Below are 17,325 nucleotides of genomic sequence, written 5' to 3' on the forward strand. Positions count from 1 at the left end.
AGGCCCTTTGACAGCAGCCTGGGAGCCACTGCTGTGCTGGGGCAGGAGCTGCTGGCCCTGCGGAGAGCGCGGGCACTCCACGCAGCTTCTGCAGCGGCTGGTGACAGAGCTTTTCTTTATTCCGGCTGGCTCTTGCTAGCAGAGGGTGAGCACCGTTAGCAGAAGAGCTTGCTCGTGCTGAGCAAAGGAGGGTCTGTGCTGTGGGACCGCACGTGTGATGAGGACATACCGCATCCCGGCGTAGCAGACTCGAGGTTTTGGATATGAGAAAGCTAGAAAGTGATGTTGTCTGACGTTTTCTGATAGAGAAGAACCTGTCTGTTCTTCTCGGCACATCTGTCGTGTGAGCCGTCCTTCCAGCAAACCCTCTCTGATGCGTTCCCTCCCTGTTCTGCCGTGCTCTGCAGGGTTACATTGGACCTGGCAAGGAGCAAGTGCTGAAAGTCTGTTACCTGCCAGGAATGCCTGGAGTCTTCTGCAGGACTTTCCGGCTCCAAGTGGGTCATCTAGAGCCAGCAGAAATCTCCCTGAAAGGAGAGGGCAGCTTTCCCAGGATCTGCTTGGACCTGCCTAGGAACATCAAAGGTGAGCAGTGCCAGTCTGCTCCCCAGGAACGTCTTCTAGTTTGTCCCCCCTGCCGTATGCCCACGGGGCAGCTCACAGCCACCTCCACCAAGCCTAGAGGTTTCAGGGCTGTTGGACCAACACTCAGCCCTCCGGTTGCTTCCTGAGTCTCCAGCAGACGAGCCCATCTGGGCTTTGTCCCAGGAACCATCCTGCAGAGCTTGCCAGCGTATCTGTGCGAGCCCTGGAAAGATGATGGCTAGACAGAAACGCTCGGGAAAGCCGTAATACAGGCTGGCAGGGATTTTGGCAGCGTTGGATTTGCATCACGTTGCACAGGGTGAGAGATGCTGCTGTGTGTGGAGGAAGGTGGGTGGGAGTGAACGTCAGGATTCAGAGAGGAGAGCAGCATCCGCTTGCCATACATGGCTGGAGGAGTGTGTTTCTGGGAGAGGGCATCACTGGGGGCTTCGGGGCTTCCCAGCTTAAATGGGAATGGCACTGTGCCCACGCTTCTGTTTGTGGATGTTTTCTTCATCCAGGAAAGGAAAAATATGAGAAGATCCTCAAGGAGGTGAAGGAAAAGCTGGAAGACGACGGCCATAGAGGTGAAGCAGTTGTTCTGGGGGAGGCTGCAGCCACGGAGCCACCCACGGACGACTCGGGCACCGTGGTGAGGACAGCCGCTGCCCCGTTCGGCATGTGCCACCCTCCCCCTGCGTCCTTTGGTCCCCTTGCGCCCTGCAGCAGGCTTCCCGGTGTCCTGCTGGCACTTGGGTCCTCCCTGGCCATGCATCAGCTCAGCGCTGCCCACCTCTGGCAGTTGTCCCTCTCGTAGATGCGTGAGCTTCCTGACTGCCCCGGGGAGAGATCCTGCAGACTGTGCTCAAGGGCTTGAATTTCTGGTGCTGGCGCTGGGGCTGCAGGTCATCGCTGGGGGGTTTGTTGCTCACAGCCCAGCCCTGCCAGGTTTGCAGAGCTGGCTGCGCCCTGGGACTGTGCTGTCAGCGCTTGTCTCCAGGAGGCACCAGCTGTGTGGTGGTTCCCTTTCCAAGAGAGCTTTGTCCAAGCTGCTTTGGCACTGGCTAGAGGCAGGCCAGTACTTGGAGCTCTGGGAGGTTCCTGGCTTGTCTGTCTGTCTGTCTGACCAGCTGAGCTTTTGTGATAGTGACTGGGCAGGTGAAGATGCAGGAGTTCATTTCCCTTGAGAGAAGGTCCTACCTAAGAGAGCAGGAGGTGTCACAGGCGCTGAGCAGCGACCCAGGGGGACCCCGTCACCCCTCTCAGCAAGAGCAGGATGGGATCCTCTTTCGAAGACAGGCCTGTGCCTCAGGAGGGACCTTTGCCAACCAGCCACTGTCTTTCCCTTCCTTCCCTCAGCTGGACACTCGGCTGCAGATGCAGATGGAGCAGATGCTGCTAGAGGAACATGCCCTGGAGCAGCAGAAAGCTCTGGCCTCCGGTCACCCAGAGGACACTGCCTTTGACCAGCGTGCTCGTTGGAGGCTTCTCAAGTTAGTGGGGACTCCCATAGCCTATCTCCAGGTGCCCCGAGGGTACCACCCAGCAGTGCTCCTGCGAGCTCCTTCTGTCTGCAGAGCTGGGAGTAGCTGGGGGCTGCAGAAAGGGCCTGAGCCTGCTGCCTGTCAGCAGCGGTGTGTCCTCACTTCCACAGAGCCACCCTCAGCTTTGGAGGTGCTCAGCTCCCCACAGGTGCTGGGTTCTGTTCTGAGGGGGGTCCAGCGCAGGCCATCAAGCCCTGCCAGAGAGCACAGGCACCATCCCTGCTGACCAGCTCTGGAAGAGGCAGCTCAAAGCTAGCGTCTTTGTTCTAACGAACAGAGCACACTAAGCAACGAGAGCAGGTTGGCAAACCCTTGACAAACCCCAAACCAGGTGGCCTGGGTGCTGGTGGAACTGGAGGGCTTAGCTAGGTGACTTGGTCCTTCCTGTTGCTCCTTCATGATGGGGCGCAGGTGTGGTAGGCTCCAGTTCAGGAAGAAGATGCTCTACAAAACAGATGATTTATGTGCTTTCCTGAGTGGGATTGCTCTGGAAAAGGACCTTCCCGTGAACCTTGTAGGTGCCGATTACTGCGTTTACTGGTGCTGCTTTGGGGACAGATCTGGTTGCAGAGCGGCGAAGATTTCCTGCGCAGGCATATCTTATGACAAGGTCCCGAAGCAATTTCAGGCTTGGGCTGTATGCCAGGCTTAGCAGTTTCATTGAGACCAGTGGAGGTCCAGTGGCCTTAGCTACCATGGCTTTTCGTAGCAGAGAAGCTGTGACCAGTATCCATTTTAAAGTAATTATATTTGAAGGTGCCATTGTTAGCTGACAAAACCTAGGACCTACGCTCCCAGTGACTTAGCAAAGTCTTACTACCAGGTGGTCAGGCCTTGGGTTTCATGGGCTTGGGTTGAGTTTCTACAGCAGTGAATAGAGAAATACCCACTTGATTTGCCTCTTCCATCCACTTGGAAATGTGCCCAGGCTGTGGTTAAAGGACTGTCTCTCCTCCTTTCAGAGCTGAGCTGCCCGAGTACATCCTGGACTTTGGCTACATCATTCTTGGGAGCATCCAGACGCACATCGTGAAGGTCACCAACACTGGGCAGTTCCCTGTGTCCTTCCACGCCAATACACGGGTCCTGCGTGGCACAGGTAACGGGTGCTGGAGAGACTTCCCGTGGGCTTGAAGGAGCTGTCTCTGACAGCTTAGCTTAAGCCACGGGACAAGGGGTGTTTTTTGAGTGCTTGTTCATCTAGCTTTGTGCTCCTTGGGCCCCTCTGCCTCGCACTTTAGACCCAGAGTTCTGGTCAGCAGTACCCAGAGACCTGTCCTGCCTGTGACTGGCCTACCCCACCTCATTGCAGGGGCTAGAGGGGCTGATCACCTTGGTCACCTCCCAGCATCTTCTGCTCTTGGCTACCATGAGCATCAGCTGAGTTTCGTTGTGCTCTCCTTGGGCTTGTGTTGCAAAGGGACGGACCTGTTGTGGTTTGCAAGGGCTTTTTTCAAAGCTCATAATGTGACAGCACTTCTGTTCAGCCTTTGTTGAGAAAGCAGCCTGTGAGGCCCTCTGTTATATCAAAATAGGCTTCTGAAACAGGCCCTGAGGTGAGGGTGCAGTACCATCAAATGGTGACTCGCTGTGTCTGAAGGGTGGTCAGGTGTCTCCTTGAAGTTGTTTTCCAGGGAGCACCACAGCATGGGGGAACCTTAGTTGGAAATTCTCCTGTGGAGAGATCTGTGAATCCTTCCCTGGGATGCCTGATAAAGGAATTGCTGGAGCTCCTTGACAGATCAATTTCCTTTTTACCACGTGGGTGTTGGATTCTGGCCGTCGAAACCCTTTCTCCTTGCACGGTGATAAGGGAGAAGGAGCGGCAGGCTTCTCCGTAGATGCAAAGGGGTCCTTCACAGAGCTGCCAGCCGGGAGACACGTGTGGCCTTAACGCTGATTCACGTGGATTGCGTGTCCATCTCAGCTGCTTTATGTTCATCTCCTCAAGGTTTCCACGTGGAGCTGGACCGCGTGAAGCACCTGCCCTGCTGTGAGACCAAGACCTTTGAAGTGCGCTTCGACCCACAGAGTGCCAACCTGCCGCTGGGAGAGGTGGATGTGCTCCTGCCCATCAAGGTACCGCACGCTTCCTCACCTCCCTGTGCCCGCACCACCTTGCGGGGCAGGCAGCAGGTTGGGGACAGCAGCAGATGTCACTCAGGCTCTCAGCTGGATGCTCTGTCCTTCCCTAGGTAGCCAGAGGCCCCACGTTTTGCGTCCGTCTCCGTGCCAACGTGGCCGTGCCATCCCTGTGCCTCTCCAAGGACAGTCTGGAGTTCTCCGCTGTCCAGTGTGGGCAGTGCCGGGAAGAAACCATCCAGCTCCACAATCAGCTCCAGATCCCTTGTAAATGGTTCATCACCGTGAATGAACCTGTCAAGAAGGTAATGCACAAGCAGTAGGTGACGTGTAACTTCTTGGTTGGGTTTTCTTTGCCTTTCTTGCCTTTTCTGCCCCTGTGGCTGCCTGAGCACTTGGGCTGCAGCTCGTCTGAGGAAGCTTTAGAGGGCACAGAGCAAGGCTGCTTCACCTGGACCTGTTCACTAGCTGATGCTTCACTTCTCTGTCCCCTTCACCCATTCCTCCTCTTCTGAGGACAGTGCCTCCCCGTCTGCTTGCCCTGCCTACGTGTGTTCTCTCAGTTCTAGGCCAGTGGTAGCCGCAGCTGGCCTGGGCGTGGGTGCTCTCAGCACTGTGGTGGTAGCTCAGAGCACCACAGGAACAGAGGGTCTGTCCTGGCAGACCAAGGAGGCCTCACACAGCTGGGTTTTGTGCTCAGGTGGACAAGCATTTGCCAGCGAGCGTGCGTCGGGAGCCGCTCCGGGAGTTGAAGACCAAGCCCTGTGACTTTGAGGTGCTGCCCTCGGCTGGAGCTCTCGGTCCAGGACAGCGATGCAACGTGCGAGTCAGGTTTACACCCACAGAACAGGTGAGATTGGCGGGTGTCACCCTCCAGAGGTCTGGTGGGACAGTGTGGTAATGAGAGCCCAGCGCAGGGAGGAGGAGACGAGGTCTGCCTCCACACAGAGCTTTCTGCAGACCCCTTACTCCCCGTGCCTCAGTTTCCCCTGCAGCACACCCTTCTGAGAGGGGCTTTGAAATCCCGTGGGGGACAAACCGGCCACCAGACACCCTCCTGGGCAGAGCAGGATTGTCACCTGCAGCGGTGTGCTGCCAGTGGTCCCTGTGACTCTGGCCCAGCCTGCCTGCACGTTCCCATGCAGTTTGGGAGTCGGATTAAATGACAGCGCATTCCCAAAGGCAGTTTGCAGGTGGCCGCTGGAAGCTGGCGGTGTGTAACAGTGTGGACACAAGTGCTTCCGTGCCTGGGAACATCCCAGGGATCTTCTAGTTGCTAGTGGAGATGTAACCGTCTTGTCTCTGGCTTTGAGCACTGCCCAGCACTGAGCAGAGACAATGATCGTTGTTTCTAGCTAGCGAGAGGTCGTCTGCCTCTTTCACACAGCTGATGTTTGCCTGGTGCAGCAATGCCAGGACTCTGCCTGGGCAACATCACCCGTAGGACCTTTCTGATGAGCATTGCGCTCCCTCATGACTAGGTGAAAACATTGCATAGACCGTTCTAGATCCATCTGATGCCCAAATATCCAGTTACGCTTCACGCCAGGCTTCATCCCAGTTACTCAGAGCCAGCATGCAGATGTTGTCACCCCAGCTATAAGGGAATAGTGGGTTTGCGTTCACCTTCGAGGTACTGAGAACACCCCTGACCTTGGGGCAAGGCTTGAATTTGAGACCCTGTCACCTGGGGCTTCATGGAGGAGCTTTCTGTGCTTCTCTCTTTTCAGAGGTCCTACAGAAGCAAGCTGAGGATTAACATTCGCCAGAGCAGCCAGCACCTCCAGCTGCAGGTCTCGGGGCGTGGGCTGGAGCCACAGCTGGAGTTCACCCCCGCCGTGCTTGAGCTGGGACCACTGCTGCCGCACAGCCGTGGGGCGGAGGGGACAGTGGTGGTGAAGAACCCATGCGAGTTCCCCATCGAGTTCTACTCGCTGGAATTTGACCAGCAGTACCTTGCTGAGGAGGAGGTGAGAGGGAAAGTCTGGTCCCCATGCTCGTGCTCCCGTAGCTTTGCCGCACTGCAGCATTGGCAGGCTCGGGCCAGGGACGTGGAGGCAGTCCCAAGGGTGAAGCTGGTGATGTTCCAGGGTCAGCCAGCTCTGCTGGCAGGCCGAGGAGGGGCTTGGACAGTCCATGTTGTTGGGAGGAAGGAAGGAGGGAGAAGATGAGTTGGCTGGGGAGTCTGTTCATGTGGTGAAGGTCAAGAAACGCATCTCGTATATGGTTTTTCTTCCCTGTGTGCACAGATGCTGCGGATGCTGAAGGACTACGATTGCCACAAGACCTTGCTGCTGCCTCCACGCGCCCCGGGTGAGAAGCTACCCCCAGAGGTGCTGGAGTACTGTGAGGACCAGAAGAGGCTGCAGGATGAGCAGGCAAAGTCCAAGACTGGGGAACCAGCAGGCCAGGACAACGGTGAGGGTTTGGCATTGACTGTCCCAAGTGTGGACACAGCAGGGAGTCCAGCCCACAGACGCTGAGCTCTCCATGACGTTGTTCCCCGTTGTCGTGTTAATTTGGCAGAAAATAAACCTCCTTGCGTTCTAACTCTCCTCACCGGAGTGGGAGGCTAGGTGCGGCTGGGTTTAAATTCTGAGTGATATCCAATTTGCCACTACCAGTCCAGTCGCGTTTAATGTGGATATTAAATTACCACCATTCTGGATACACTAAGCTGAGATGGCTTTTGGTGACCTCCTAAGGGCAAAGCTGTGAGCTGTTTGCAAATGCTGTTACGGTGAATTGGGAGCCCAGGCAGATCTCCTGGTGTAACACTCTCAAAGCGTCCAGCTGTTGGATAACCACTTGGCACCCAAATGGAGCCTCTCCCTTGAGACTGGGTAAAATGCCCGGTTCTGCCCGTCCGCCCCTTACTCAGCAGGACCCGGGAGCAAACTCATGAGGACCATGATGACAGTTCATGGAATGAGATTTGACCCAGTCCTTCTAGGTATTGCTGGATGTTCATTCTTTCCTCTTTCTGCCACCCCATTTACTATAGTCAGAGCAGGTGCCTTCACTGGCATCTAGGGCAGACCCTGATCTGCACAAGCCTGAAGGAAGGGCAAGGAGAGACCTCGGGTGTGACGTCATTTCGGCAGTCTCCTCTCCCAGGATCCGAGAGGAATAGGGAGGAGGATCGGGATCACAGGTAGGCAGGAAGCTGACTTTTTCTACCTGGTTCTGCACAGCAGAGCATCAGCAAAGCACCGCCGGCAGCAAGGAGGCCGCGGGGGAGCTGGACGACAGCCCTGTCTATAGAGCCATCGCCTGCCACCTCGGCATCAGTATCTCTGCAGAAGCACGCGCAGCCCGAAACCGTAGAGGGATCAGCGTCATCGTCCACGGGGCACCTCTGACAGGTACGTGAGCCACAGCCCTTGGCGGCAAGGAGGGGAGGACTATGGTGCTTGGCTGAGCAGTTGAAGTGAAGCCACAGCTTTGCTGGTACATGAAACGGGCCCAGGCCTTCACCTAGCTGGTACAAGTGGTGTGGCTCATCTTGTGTCCGTATGGCTAAGTTCTCATTCCCCCTAAAGAGGGTGGCCATGTCCCTGTTGCTTCGTGGGACCACATAGCCTAGTGTCCATGCTGCCTCGTGGCAGCAGTCCCTAGCCTGTAGTGACCCCCACACCGTGCCCAGAGGTTGCCCAAGACAGTGCCAACCAGCACAGGCTAGCAGACAGTCCCAGTGGTGGTGGGACAGGACTCGAAACCCTGGCCCAGGGTTGAGGTCACCACAAGGGACAAAGACCTCGAGCTGAACATGAGGTGGAGATGATCCATCTGGCTCTACAGGACAACGCTTCCAACCAGGCGCAAGCTGCCTCCCTTCTGGTCTTCCCTAACGGGGCCCTTGACTTTCCAGCTGTCCTTGAAACTTTGAAATCCCGTTTGGGGGCTTTTCAGACCCTGTCCCTAAAAATGTCTGATGAGCAAGTGTCACCGAGCGGTTTTCCTCTCTCTCAAGGAAAGACATCAACAGCCATTGCCCTGTCCAAATACTATGGCGCTGCCTGCTTGTCCATCGATGCCGTGGTGACAGAAGCCATCTCGGAGAGGAGCAGCTTGGCAGGGCTCCGCGCCTGGGAGCTGTGCATCAGGGCTGCCATTGAGGAGAGCCACAAGGAGACGGAGGATGCCGGTAAGGAGAAACGCTGGAGCCTGAGCGGTTCTTTGGAAAGCCACCGTGACCATCCGCTTCTGCTTGCTGCAGAGAAGCCCTTGGGTCTTTTGCGGAACATGGGTGCAGCGTGTAGAGATGCAAAGCCATTTCATACAACATCTCTGGTTATTAAAAAAAAAAAGCAGCTCTATTTTAAGGGCTCAGCCAGGGGTACTCTGCCCGCCCCTGGGCTTCTGGGCACATGTTCCTTTTCCTAGGAGCGGTGAAACACACCTGTATTTTTCTGAGGGTTTTTTTATATTTCCTCAAAGCTGAATGCAGCTTTGCTCCTCGTGGCCATCAGGCAGAACTGCTGCCCGTTTTAACAAGCAGAAAGCCCTCTGAAGTGGCTCATGAAGCACAAGGCGACCGACTTTGAGTTTGGCTTCACAAAGATGAGAGGAAGGGAAGAATAACCTCCCGGGGGAGTTTCGGATAAGAGAGACGCTGCAGATGAGCTCGTTTCTCCAGAGATTTTCCTAGACACGCTGTCAGGTCACGCAGCTGGTGCATGTTGAGCTGTTCTCCACGTGAGACCAGAGACTTTTAGGAAACTTTATCGGGCAGTCGGTGCCCCGAGCTGTGCGGGGCGAGGCCAGTCCCTGGCGCTGGTGGGGGAAGCTTTGCATCACCCAGCTTGGAAGCTGGTTGGGTTGGGAGCTGGTGGAAGGGAGAAGGGTGTGGGTGCTGGGTGAGGTTGTCCCACGCGGAGTGTTTAGCTCCACTGGAGATGGGTGATGGAGCCCGGGCACGGTTGCGTGGTACAGTCCCCATGTGAGACTGCAGGATGGGTGGAAGTTACGGAAACGATGGTGGCGGAGGACAAACGCTGGTCTTGAGCCCCTGTGCAGGCAGTGTCAGCTGGGTGCACGTTTGCTGGGAGGGACAGAGGGCTCTGCATGAAAAACTCTCTGGCTTTAAAACCCAGTATCTGACAGTATGCTTTATCGTGCTACTAAGAGCAGCGAGGAAGAAGCTGCTTCTGGAAGGCAGCGCTTCTGGTGCCCGGCAGGCTGGGGGACACGTGCTGCGTCCCTGCCCGGGCGCAGGGCTGTGCCCGGCAGGATGGAAGGTGCCTGCTTGCTCCTCAAAGCACAGGGCTGTCCCCAGCCCCGCTGAGCCATCTCTCTCCTCCGCAGGGCAAAAGGCAGATGTTTCCCTCAGCCTGCAGCTCAGCGCCGAGGCCAAGCAGAGCCCGGCCGTGAGCCAGTCCAGCTCTAGGGACAAAGTCAGCCTGCAGTCCGTCAGTTCCCGAGGCTGGGCAAGCGCCGCGGCAGGCAAGAGGAAGGCGGATGGCCACGCATCCCAATCCCAGAAACAGCATCTAACGGATCCGCCAGGCTCCCAGGTGAAGCCTGATCTGCAGTGCTTAACGCGTGGGACCTTTCCGTTGCCTTTAAGAATCACAGAATGATAGAATGGTTTGGGTGGGAAGGGACCTTTAGAGGCCACCCAGTCTAACCCCCCTGCAGTGAGCAGGGACATCTTCAACCAGACCAGGTTGCTCAGAGCTCCATCCAACCAGACCTCGAATGTTTCCAGGGATGGGACATTGACCGCCTCTCTGGGCAACCTGTGCCAGAGTTTCACCACCCTCACTGCAAAAAATTCCTTCCTTATGTCTTGTCTGAATCTCCCTTTTTTAGTTTAAAACCATTACCTCTCATCACTACAGGCCTCATTAAAAGCGAAGAGGCTGCTTCAGCCAGAGGCTGGTGCAGGGCTGTACAGTGCGGAGAGCCAGGTGGGCAGCAGGGGGTGGGAAGAAAACCCTGTGCCCCAGCGAAAACAAACTCTATTGGGTCTTACAGGTTGTTAGGAAAGTGCAGTCCTGGCTAACGTGGCTGCAGGCTGCTGCGCCGGGAGCTTACAAGCTCGGGTGTGCTGGCCAAGGGATGTGCCCTCCGGGGTTGTCCCCTGGAGCTGCTGACCTGTAGTTTTTTTCTAGCCTCCCACTAGTGAGAGCCCCCAGTGCCAAGCCTAGAGTTGTTGCGAGGTTTCTAAAGTGGTTTCTTTTTCTTGTCGTGTTCAACATTGCAGGGCTCATCCCGTACTCATCTCCTCTCTCCCGTTCCCTGCATTCCTGCGCAGCGAAAGCTGAGCATCGGTGGCAGCACAGCAGGAGAGCTGAGCTTCGTGAGCTGTGTGCTGCCTGAGGACTTGCTGGTGGCCATCCTCACTGAAAGGCTGCAGGTACATGGGGTTGGGGGCAAACGACATGGCCCTGCCACAGAGACAGGCAGTGAGGTATAACTCATAGGATCGTAGACTCGTAGAATGGGTTGGAAGGGACCTTAAAGGCCATCCAATCCAAACCCCTGCAGAGAGCAGGGACATCTTCAACCAGACCAGGTTGCTCAGAGCCCCATCCAAGCTGGACTTGAATGTTTCCTGGGATGGGGCACCTCCCACCTCTCTGGACAGCCTGTGCCAGGATTTCACCACCGTTATTGTAAAAAATTTCTTCCTTATATCTAGTCTGAATCTGCCCTCTTTCAATGTAAAGCCATTCCCACTTGTCCTGTCACAACAGGCCTTGCTAAAAAGCTTGTCCCCATTTTATAAGCCCCCTTTAAGTACTGAAAGGCTGCTCTAAGGTCTCCCCGCAGCCTTCTCTTCCCCAGGCTGAGCAGCCCCAGCTCTCCCAGCCTTTCCTCCCAGCAGAGGGGTTCCAGCCCTTGGATCATTGCTGGGGCCTCCTCTGGCCCCGCTCCAACAGTTCCAGCTCTGTCCTGTGCTGAGGGCTCTAGAGCTGGATGCAGGACTCCCAGGGGGTGTCTCAGCAGAGCAGAGGGGCAGAACCCCCTCCCTCGCTGCTGGGGATGCAGCCCAGGGCACGGCTGGCTTTCTGGGCTGCAAGTGTGTATTGCTGGGTGATGTCAAGTTTTTCATTCCCCAGCACCCCGGTCCTCCTCGGCAGGGCTGCTCTCCATCCCTTCATCTGCCAGCCGGTACTGATAGTGGGGGTTGCCCCGACCCAGGTGCAGGACCTTGCACTTGACCTTGTTGAACCTCATGAGGTTCATGCAGGCCCACTTCTTGAGCTTGTCCAGGTCCCTCTGGATGACATGCTGTCCCTCAGGCGTGTTGACTGCCCCATTCAACTTGGTAGTCTGCAAACTTGCTGAGGATGCACTCGATCTCGCTGTCTGTGTCATTGATGAAGATATTAAACAGTACTGGTCCCAACATGGACCTCTGAGTGACATCACTTGTCACCGATCTCCATCTGGAAGTCGAGCCATTGAGGACTGCCTTCTGGCTGTGAGCTTCCAACCAATTCCTTATCCACTAAACCGTGCACCCATCAAATCTGTATCTCCCTAATTTAGACAGAAGGGTGTTGTGGGGGACCATGTCAAATGCCTTACAGAAGTCCAGAGAGGTCACATCCGATGCTTTTCCTTTGTCCACGGATGTGGTCACTCCATCATAGAAGGCCACTAAGTTGGTCAGGCAGGACTTGCCCTTGGGGAAGCCATGCTGGCTGTCTCGAATCACCTCCCTGTCCTCCATGTGCCTTAGCAACTTGGCAACTGGTTTAGTGATGAGCTGAGAGCCCAGTGCCTGTGGTAGCTGACTTCCTTTTCAACTTTCTTCACAGCTGAGCGACTGCTACCGGGGAGTGGTGTTTGATGGCCTGGAGACCCTCTTTGCACGCAGCGCGGCGTCTGCTCTCCTCTGCCTGCTGAAAGCTGTCAGAAATCGGCCACATATCTATTTTGTGAACCTGTTCCAGGATTATGCTTCTTTGAAAGCCAGAGAGACAGCCGCAAAAGAGCAGGAAGGTGAGACGCTTCATCTCCGTGCCCCTCGAATCTTCTCTCTCAAGCCCCCAAGCTTATCCGTGTGTATCTGGGTTACCAGCAGAGCTTGTAAGAAATGTTTTGATTAAGCCTTCCATCCTCTGCCTCAGTGTAGCCAGCACTCTCAGAATCACAGCTCACAGGTGCTTAAAATACGGCAGAGCTGAGGCTGTAAGGCTTAGTCTCTAATGTTAAAGCTTGGGCACAAGTGGAAGTTGTCGTGGCTCAATAACTAACCACCGGCCAGCTGTCCACACAGCTGGTGTCATGAGCTAGGCAGGGCACAGGAACTCGCTGACTGCTGAGAGTTTGGGGGATTACCTGAATTTTGGAGCAGGAATATGGGCTCCCCCGTATCTCCTGGCAGGATGGCAGACTGGGTTGGGGCAGAGTTGTGAGTCCTCGCAGCTCGCTCAGAACAGCAACCTCTGCTTGCAGTCGCTAATGGTTTCTCCTCTGGTCTGTGCTGAAGGACGGGAGCAGGAAGAAGCTGCCAGAAGGGAGAAAGCACGTCTCTGGGAGATGGATGAGGACGAGTACGATGCCCTCACGGAGGAGCAGAAAGCTGAGTTTAATAACAAGATACGAGAAGTCCAGCGTGAGAGGAGGAAGAGGTCTGTAAGCCTTCCGTGGGTAAATCCCCAGGACAGTGTCCCTGAAGGGTTTCCCTGCTCTGGAGAGCTTGGGTGAGCTCAGAGGGGTTACAGAGCAAAGGCCATAAGTGTCCGGTACAAGCAGCACAAGGATAGGCAGTTCCACCTCCCAGATTCCCAGCAGAGGAAGGACTTTCCTCCAGTGAGATGAGAACACCTTCTCTCCGTTTCAGCTTAGACGCTGGCTGGGGGGAGCTGGGCTCTGTGCTTGGCCATGCCACTGCGCTTAGAAGTGTCTCTAAGTTAATGACGTTGCTTCTCATCTTCTTCATCCCCCTTCTTTACCAAACCAGAGGGGCTGTGGCATGGGTTGGTGTGCAGCGTAGCTGTGCTGGCTTGGTTGAAGTCCTGCCATAGGTGAAGTCCTTGCGTCTCCCAGGGTTTTCCTTGCTGAGTGACAGCAGCCGTAAAAGCTGTTCTCTCTTAGGCTGGCCTTCAGCTGCAGCAGCAGTTGAACTTGGGAGAAGCTCTGATCCAGCAAAGCAGCCCTGTTCAGGAGGATATGTACGATGAGCGTAAACCTGTGTTAATCCCTGCCTGAAAGCGGGCGGGACCTGCTTAAAGCGAGCGTGTGCTTCGGCACTGCTTTCAGCCCCAGCTGAAGTTTGTTTCCCTGTGAGGAGCTCACTAGGACTGCTTCACATGGTGATTTCCAGGACAGACAGCACAAGATTTCCATGGTCGCAGCTGGGTTCCAGCAGGAAACCTGGTGGTTCAGAGCTTGTTTTGCAGTAGGGAAGTTACTGCGGCCTTTGCTTTCTTATTGATGTGGTGCTTCTCACTAAGGAGCAGGTTTAGCCCGGGGAGAAGAAGGGCTGGATAAGCCAAGCAGGTATTAGTGCAGGGATGAGTAGCTGTTAGTGATTTGTGAGCTGGTTTAAACTGGGAAGTCAAGAGAGGACTTGAGGCATCGGTGTGGAGAGATGGTGGATCAGTCTTCGGCAGTGTGCTGGAGGTGTCCAGGTGGACCTTACTGGAGAAGCTGCACAAATGATCCTTATAACAACAAGGCTTAGATTGGGCTGGTCCTGGATGTCCCCTGCCACCTTTCCTCTCTTTGGATGTTCCCAACCTCCCCAGGTTGAGGGAGGTCCATGGAGATGGTCTAATGGTTCTGCCTGGCCTCGAGGTCGATGAATAAAGTGCAGGACCAGCTGGGATTGCAGCAAGCCCAGATTTCTGGCTGTGACTCTCACGGATGTTTTCTGTTTGGCTTGCTGAAGGGAGATGGAGCAGCTGGCTCGAGAGCTTGAGGAAAAGCATCGGCAGGAGCTAGAGCGCTTGAAGGAGGAAGAAGAGCTGAAGAAGTGTAAACGGGGCAAGAGAGAGCTTGGAAAAGACAAAAAGAATGCTTCGGGGAAGAAAAGCCAGCCTGGAGGCAGGCAGGTGGGTGGTTGTGTTTACAGAGATGAGTAAAAGCCCTGAGGACCTTCCCACTGAGCTGTAGCAGTCCCTGAGAAGCCAGCAGCCACACGCAGTGCCGGGGATGAGTACCCGGCCGTGAGGAACACGTGGGGCTGTGCTGGGAAGTAACAGCTGCTGTTGGATCACGCTGCTGCTTCACCAGGGCTGTTTCTGCCCTGGGTTTGCAGGAGAGCTGCTTTTCTAGAATCATGTTGCCTTTGAGTCATGGCTTCACGTAACTCCGTACATTCACTGTGAAGCCCTAGATGGTTGTAGAGTAGCGTTTCTCCCTACTCTGCGTGGGACTTACACCTCTGAGCCATGATCCATCTGGGATGTAGTGGCTTTTCCTGCTTGTCTGGCAGCAGATACCACTGGGCCTTAGGTATTCATGAGCAACCGGACTTCCCAAAGAGTCGAGCAGCCACAGGGATGCTCAGCACACCAGAAATGAGGCCGGAGGACTGCACAGGAGTAAGGAGGTGTCTGTCCTAAGTTCCCTGTTTGGGTTGGGAAGCTGTTGTGTTTCTCAGGTGGTTTGCAGGACTCCTCGTCAGCCTGGCCCTGGAGATGTTGCTTTCAGTTGAGCTAAACTGGGTACCAGCTCTGTGTACTGGGATTTGTAGAGCACCTAGCACAGGTCTCGGAGAGGCTTGGGGTGCTCTCGCCTCCAGTGCTGTAGGACAGTGAAAGGTGTTTTGAAATGCTCACTGCTTTTGCCCCTACTCTTCCTGCCCAGAACACGAACACATCCACCAGCAACACCAACGTGTCCACCAGCAAGTGGTTGGATGTCACTGAAGGGGCAGACAGGAGAACTGAGGCCCTGAGTGATAGCGAGAAGAACTTAGCCCTGAGGTTTAAGATCTACGAGGCATCGCAGAAGGATGTCACGCATGTTTTGTCATCCTGGGACAGGGTTCAGGGTGTCCTGCTGTCCCCTCTGAACCAAGAGGAGGTGCAGCACCAAGCAGAAGACCAGCACCAGCATTTATCTAGCCACAGGAGCTGGAAGGGCAGAGAGAAGGAGCGTCAGGAGAGGCTGGAGGAAGAGCGACTGGAGAAACTGAAGGCTGTTGAGGACTCCAGGTTATCTCAGCCAGAAGCGGAAGGTGCAGAAGGGTCAGCCGGAGGCCAGGATGTCGGGGTGCCCTGCTTGGATATCCAGGTGCTGAGCTCAGAAGATGTGACTGGGAAGATCCTGGAGAGCAGCAAGCTGCCAGCAGCAGAGCAGGTAAAGCCCTGTGAGGCCCAGATGCTGAGCCTGCCGTGGTCTGGGCCCTGCTGCGTTGTGTCCCACCAGGTGACAATGGCACAGAGCCTTGTCCAGGCCCCTGCTGATGTTCCACAACGGCTCTGCAGCAACCCCGTGGCTGGGGAGGTTCTTGGCATCCCTTGAATGGGTGGGGAGAGGGAATGCTCTCTGTACAAGCACCCTGTTTGTTCAGAGAATTTCCTGGTCTGGAAATCATTAAAAATGGTTCCAGGCCAGGGCAGCTGATGGTCATTGTTTCCTTCAGCTGAGTCACTCAAGGGAGAGATTTCTTTCTAGGTCCCACTTGTAGGTCCTGGCACTGCTCTGGAGCCTGCCCACCCCGGTGGGCGTAAAAAACCACCGCACTCCGTGTAAAGAAAAAAAAACCGTTGGCAGCAGCTCAATGCCCTTGAGGAAGCGTGAGGGTGAAGGGTGACGGGAGTATAAAGAGAGTTTTCTCTTATGGTTGTAGATTCTGGACGACCTGGGAGTGGGTCCCTCGGGGCCTCCCATTCCCCCTCCGGCTTTTTACTCTGTGATCCGCTACCCGGAGAAGCGGGTTGCCCCTGCAGCAGGAGAAGCCCTCAAGAACTTCATCTTGGTTGTGCCAGAAGGTGCCACTGCAGAAGATGAAAAGAAGGATACCAAAAGTCTCGTGGATGCCACCGCTGTGCCCGCGGTGAAGGTGCCAGGGCAGGGGCCAGGCTGGGTGGGGGGCAGGTGGAATGGGGGAGTATCACGGTGGGAGGGCAGTGAAGATGGGACAGGGCCCTGTGTCTGCAGGCATCCCTTCTTTCTGTCCGGAAGAGACAGCGCTGCTTGAGCTATGGGGCAGTTGTGTAAGACGAGGGAAAAAAACAAATCACTGAAAAACCTTAACTTCCCTTGAGGAGAGGGCCCTGGGCAGGGAGAGGTGTCGTAGCCAACACAAAGTCCGATAAGGAAGTCCACGTCCATGGGCAAAACGTGGTTGGTTGTTTATTCCCTCTCCTGTTTGTTACCAAACTTGCAGCTTGCTTTCCAGGACGGGGGTGTCTCAGGGCAGGTCTCACCTCTCTGCCTTTTCTCTCTCCCTTCGACATGAAGCTGTCGGAGGAGCAGGTCACCCCAACCAGAGCCCAGTCGAGGAAGGACGAAGCTGTGGGCAGCTGGGAGGCTGGAAGGGAGAAGCGGAGAGGGGGGCTGCAAGGGAGGGGTCACGAGGGGCCAAGCACAGGAGCACCCACAGGTGCCCTCGAGGTGCTCCGAGGAAGCGCAGACACGACCCCGTCCCCAGGGAGATCCATCAGGTGAGCTGCGAGGGAGGAGGTGATCCCTCTGCATCATGGCCAATGTGCCAAGCAAGGTGCATTGTCCCCAGCGCTGCAGGGGCCATTTGCCTGTGCCTCCGTGGGATGGCAAGTCCACGACCCTGCTCCTTGTCTCCTTTGCTTGTTAGCAGTGTCTGAAGCCTCCTCTTTAATTGCCAGGCTGAGCAACTGCCGGTGGGTAGTACCTGCCCATGGCGAGGTGGAACTGAAGGTCCACTTCAGCTCCACGGTGCCGGGACAGTTTGATCAGACGCTGCATTTTGAGATCCTGGGGACAAAGCGACTGTACCAGCTGCACTGCAGGGGCACCTGCGTGTATCCCACCATCAGCCAGGACCCACGGTAAGGCTGGCCCGTGGGAGCCCTCCCGCGCTGCTCCCCTCGGAACTCAGAGCCCAGGCTCCCCTTGTGCCCTGTGACCTTCTGGCTTAGGCAGAGCACGCTGCCTGAGCAGCCCAGCATCTCTTGGAGCTGGGAACCGGTACTGGTACCTCAGCCACCAATAAGGGTTAGGGCTT

General features: G+C 55.8%; 2 protein-coding genes across 2 annotated transcripts in view; both read left to right on the forward strand.

The window, feature by feature from the left end:
• Window positions 1-3,142, forward strand: part of LOC142362820 (hydrocephalus-inducing protein homolog) — a 49,469-nt gene extending 46,327 nt beyond the window's left edge. Inside the window, exons 26-28 of the mRNA XM_075433475.1 lie at window positions 408-585; window positions 1,107-1,237; window positions 3,092-3,142. Of these exons, the coding sequence (XP_075289590.1) occupies window positions 408-585; window positions 1,107-1,237; window positions 3,092-3,097 (315 nt within the window). The 3' untranslated portion in view covers window positions 3,098-3,142. The remainder of the gene's footprint in view (window positions 1-407; window positions 586-1,106; window positions 1,238-3,091) is intronic.
• A 13,435-nt stretch (window positions 3,143-16,577) lies between these two features.
• Window positions 16,578-17,325, forward strand: part of LOC142362807 (hydrocephalus-inducing protein homolog) — a 28,879-nt gene continuing 28,131 nt past the window's right edge. The window contains exons 1-2 of the mRNA XM_075433428.1: window positions 16,578-16,786; window positions 16,967-17,149. Coding sequence (XP_075289543.1) covers window positions 16,578-16,786; window positions 16,967-17,149 — 392 coding nt within the window. The remainder of the gene's footprint in view (window positions 16,787-16,966; window positions 17,150-17,325) is intronic.

This window comes from Opisthocomus hoazin, chromosome 12, assembly GCF_030867145.1.
Source record: "Opisthocomus hoazin isolate bOpiHoa1 chromosome 12, bOpiHoa1.hap1, whole genome shotgun sequence".
Lineage (NCBI taxonomy): Eukaryota > Metazoa > Chordata > Aves > Opisthocomiformes > Opisthocomidae > Opisthocomus > Opisthocomus hoazin.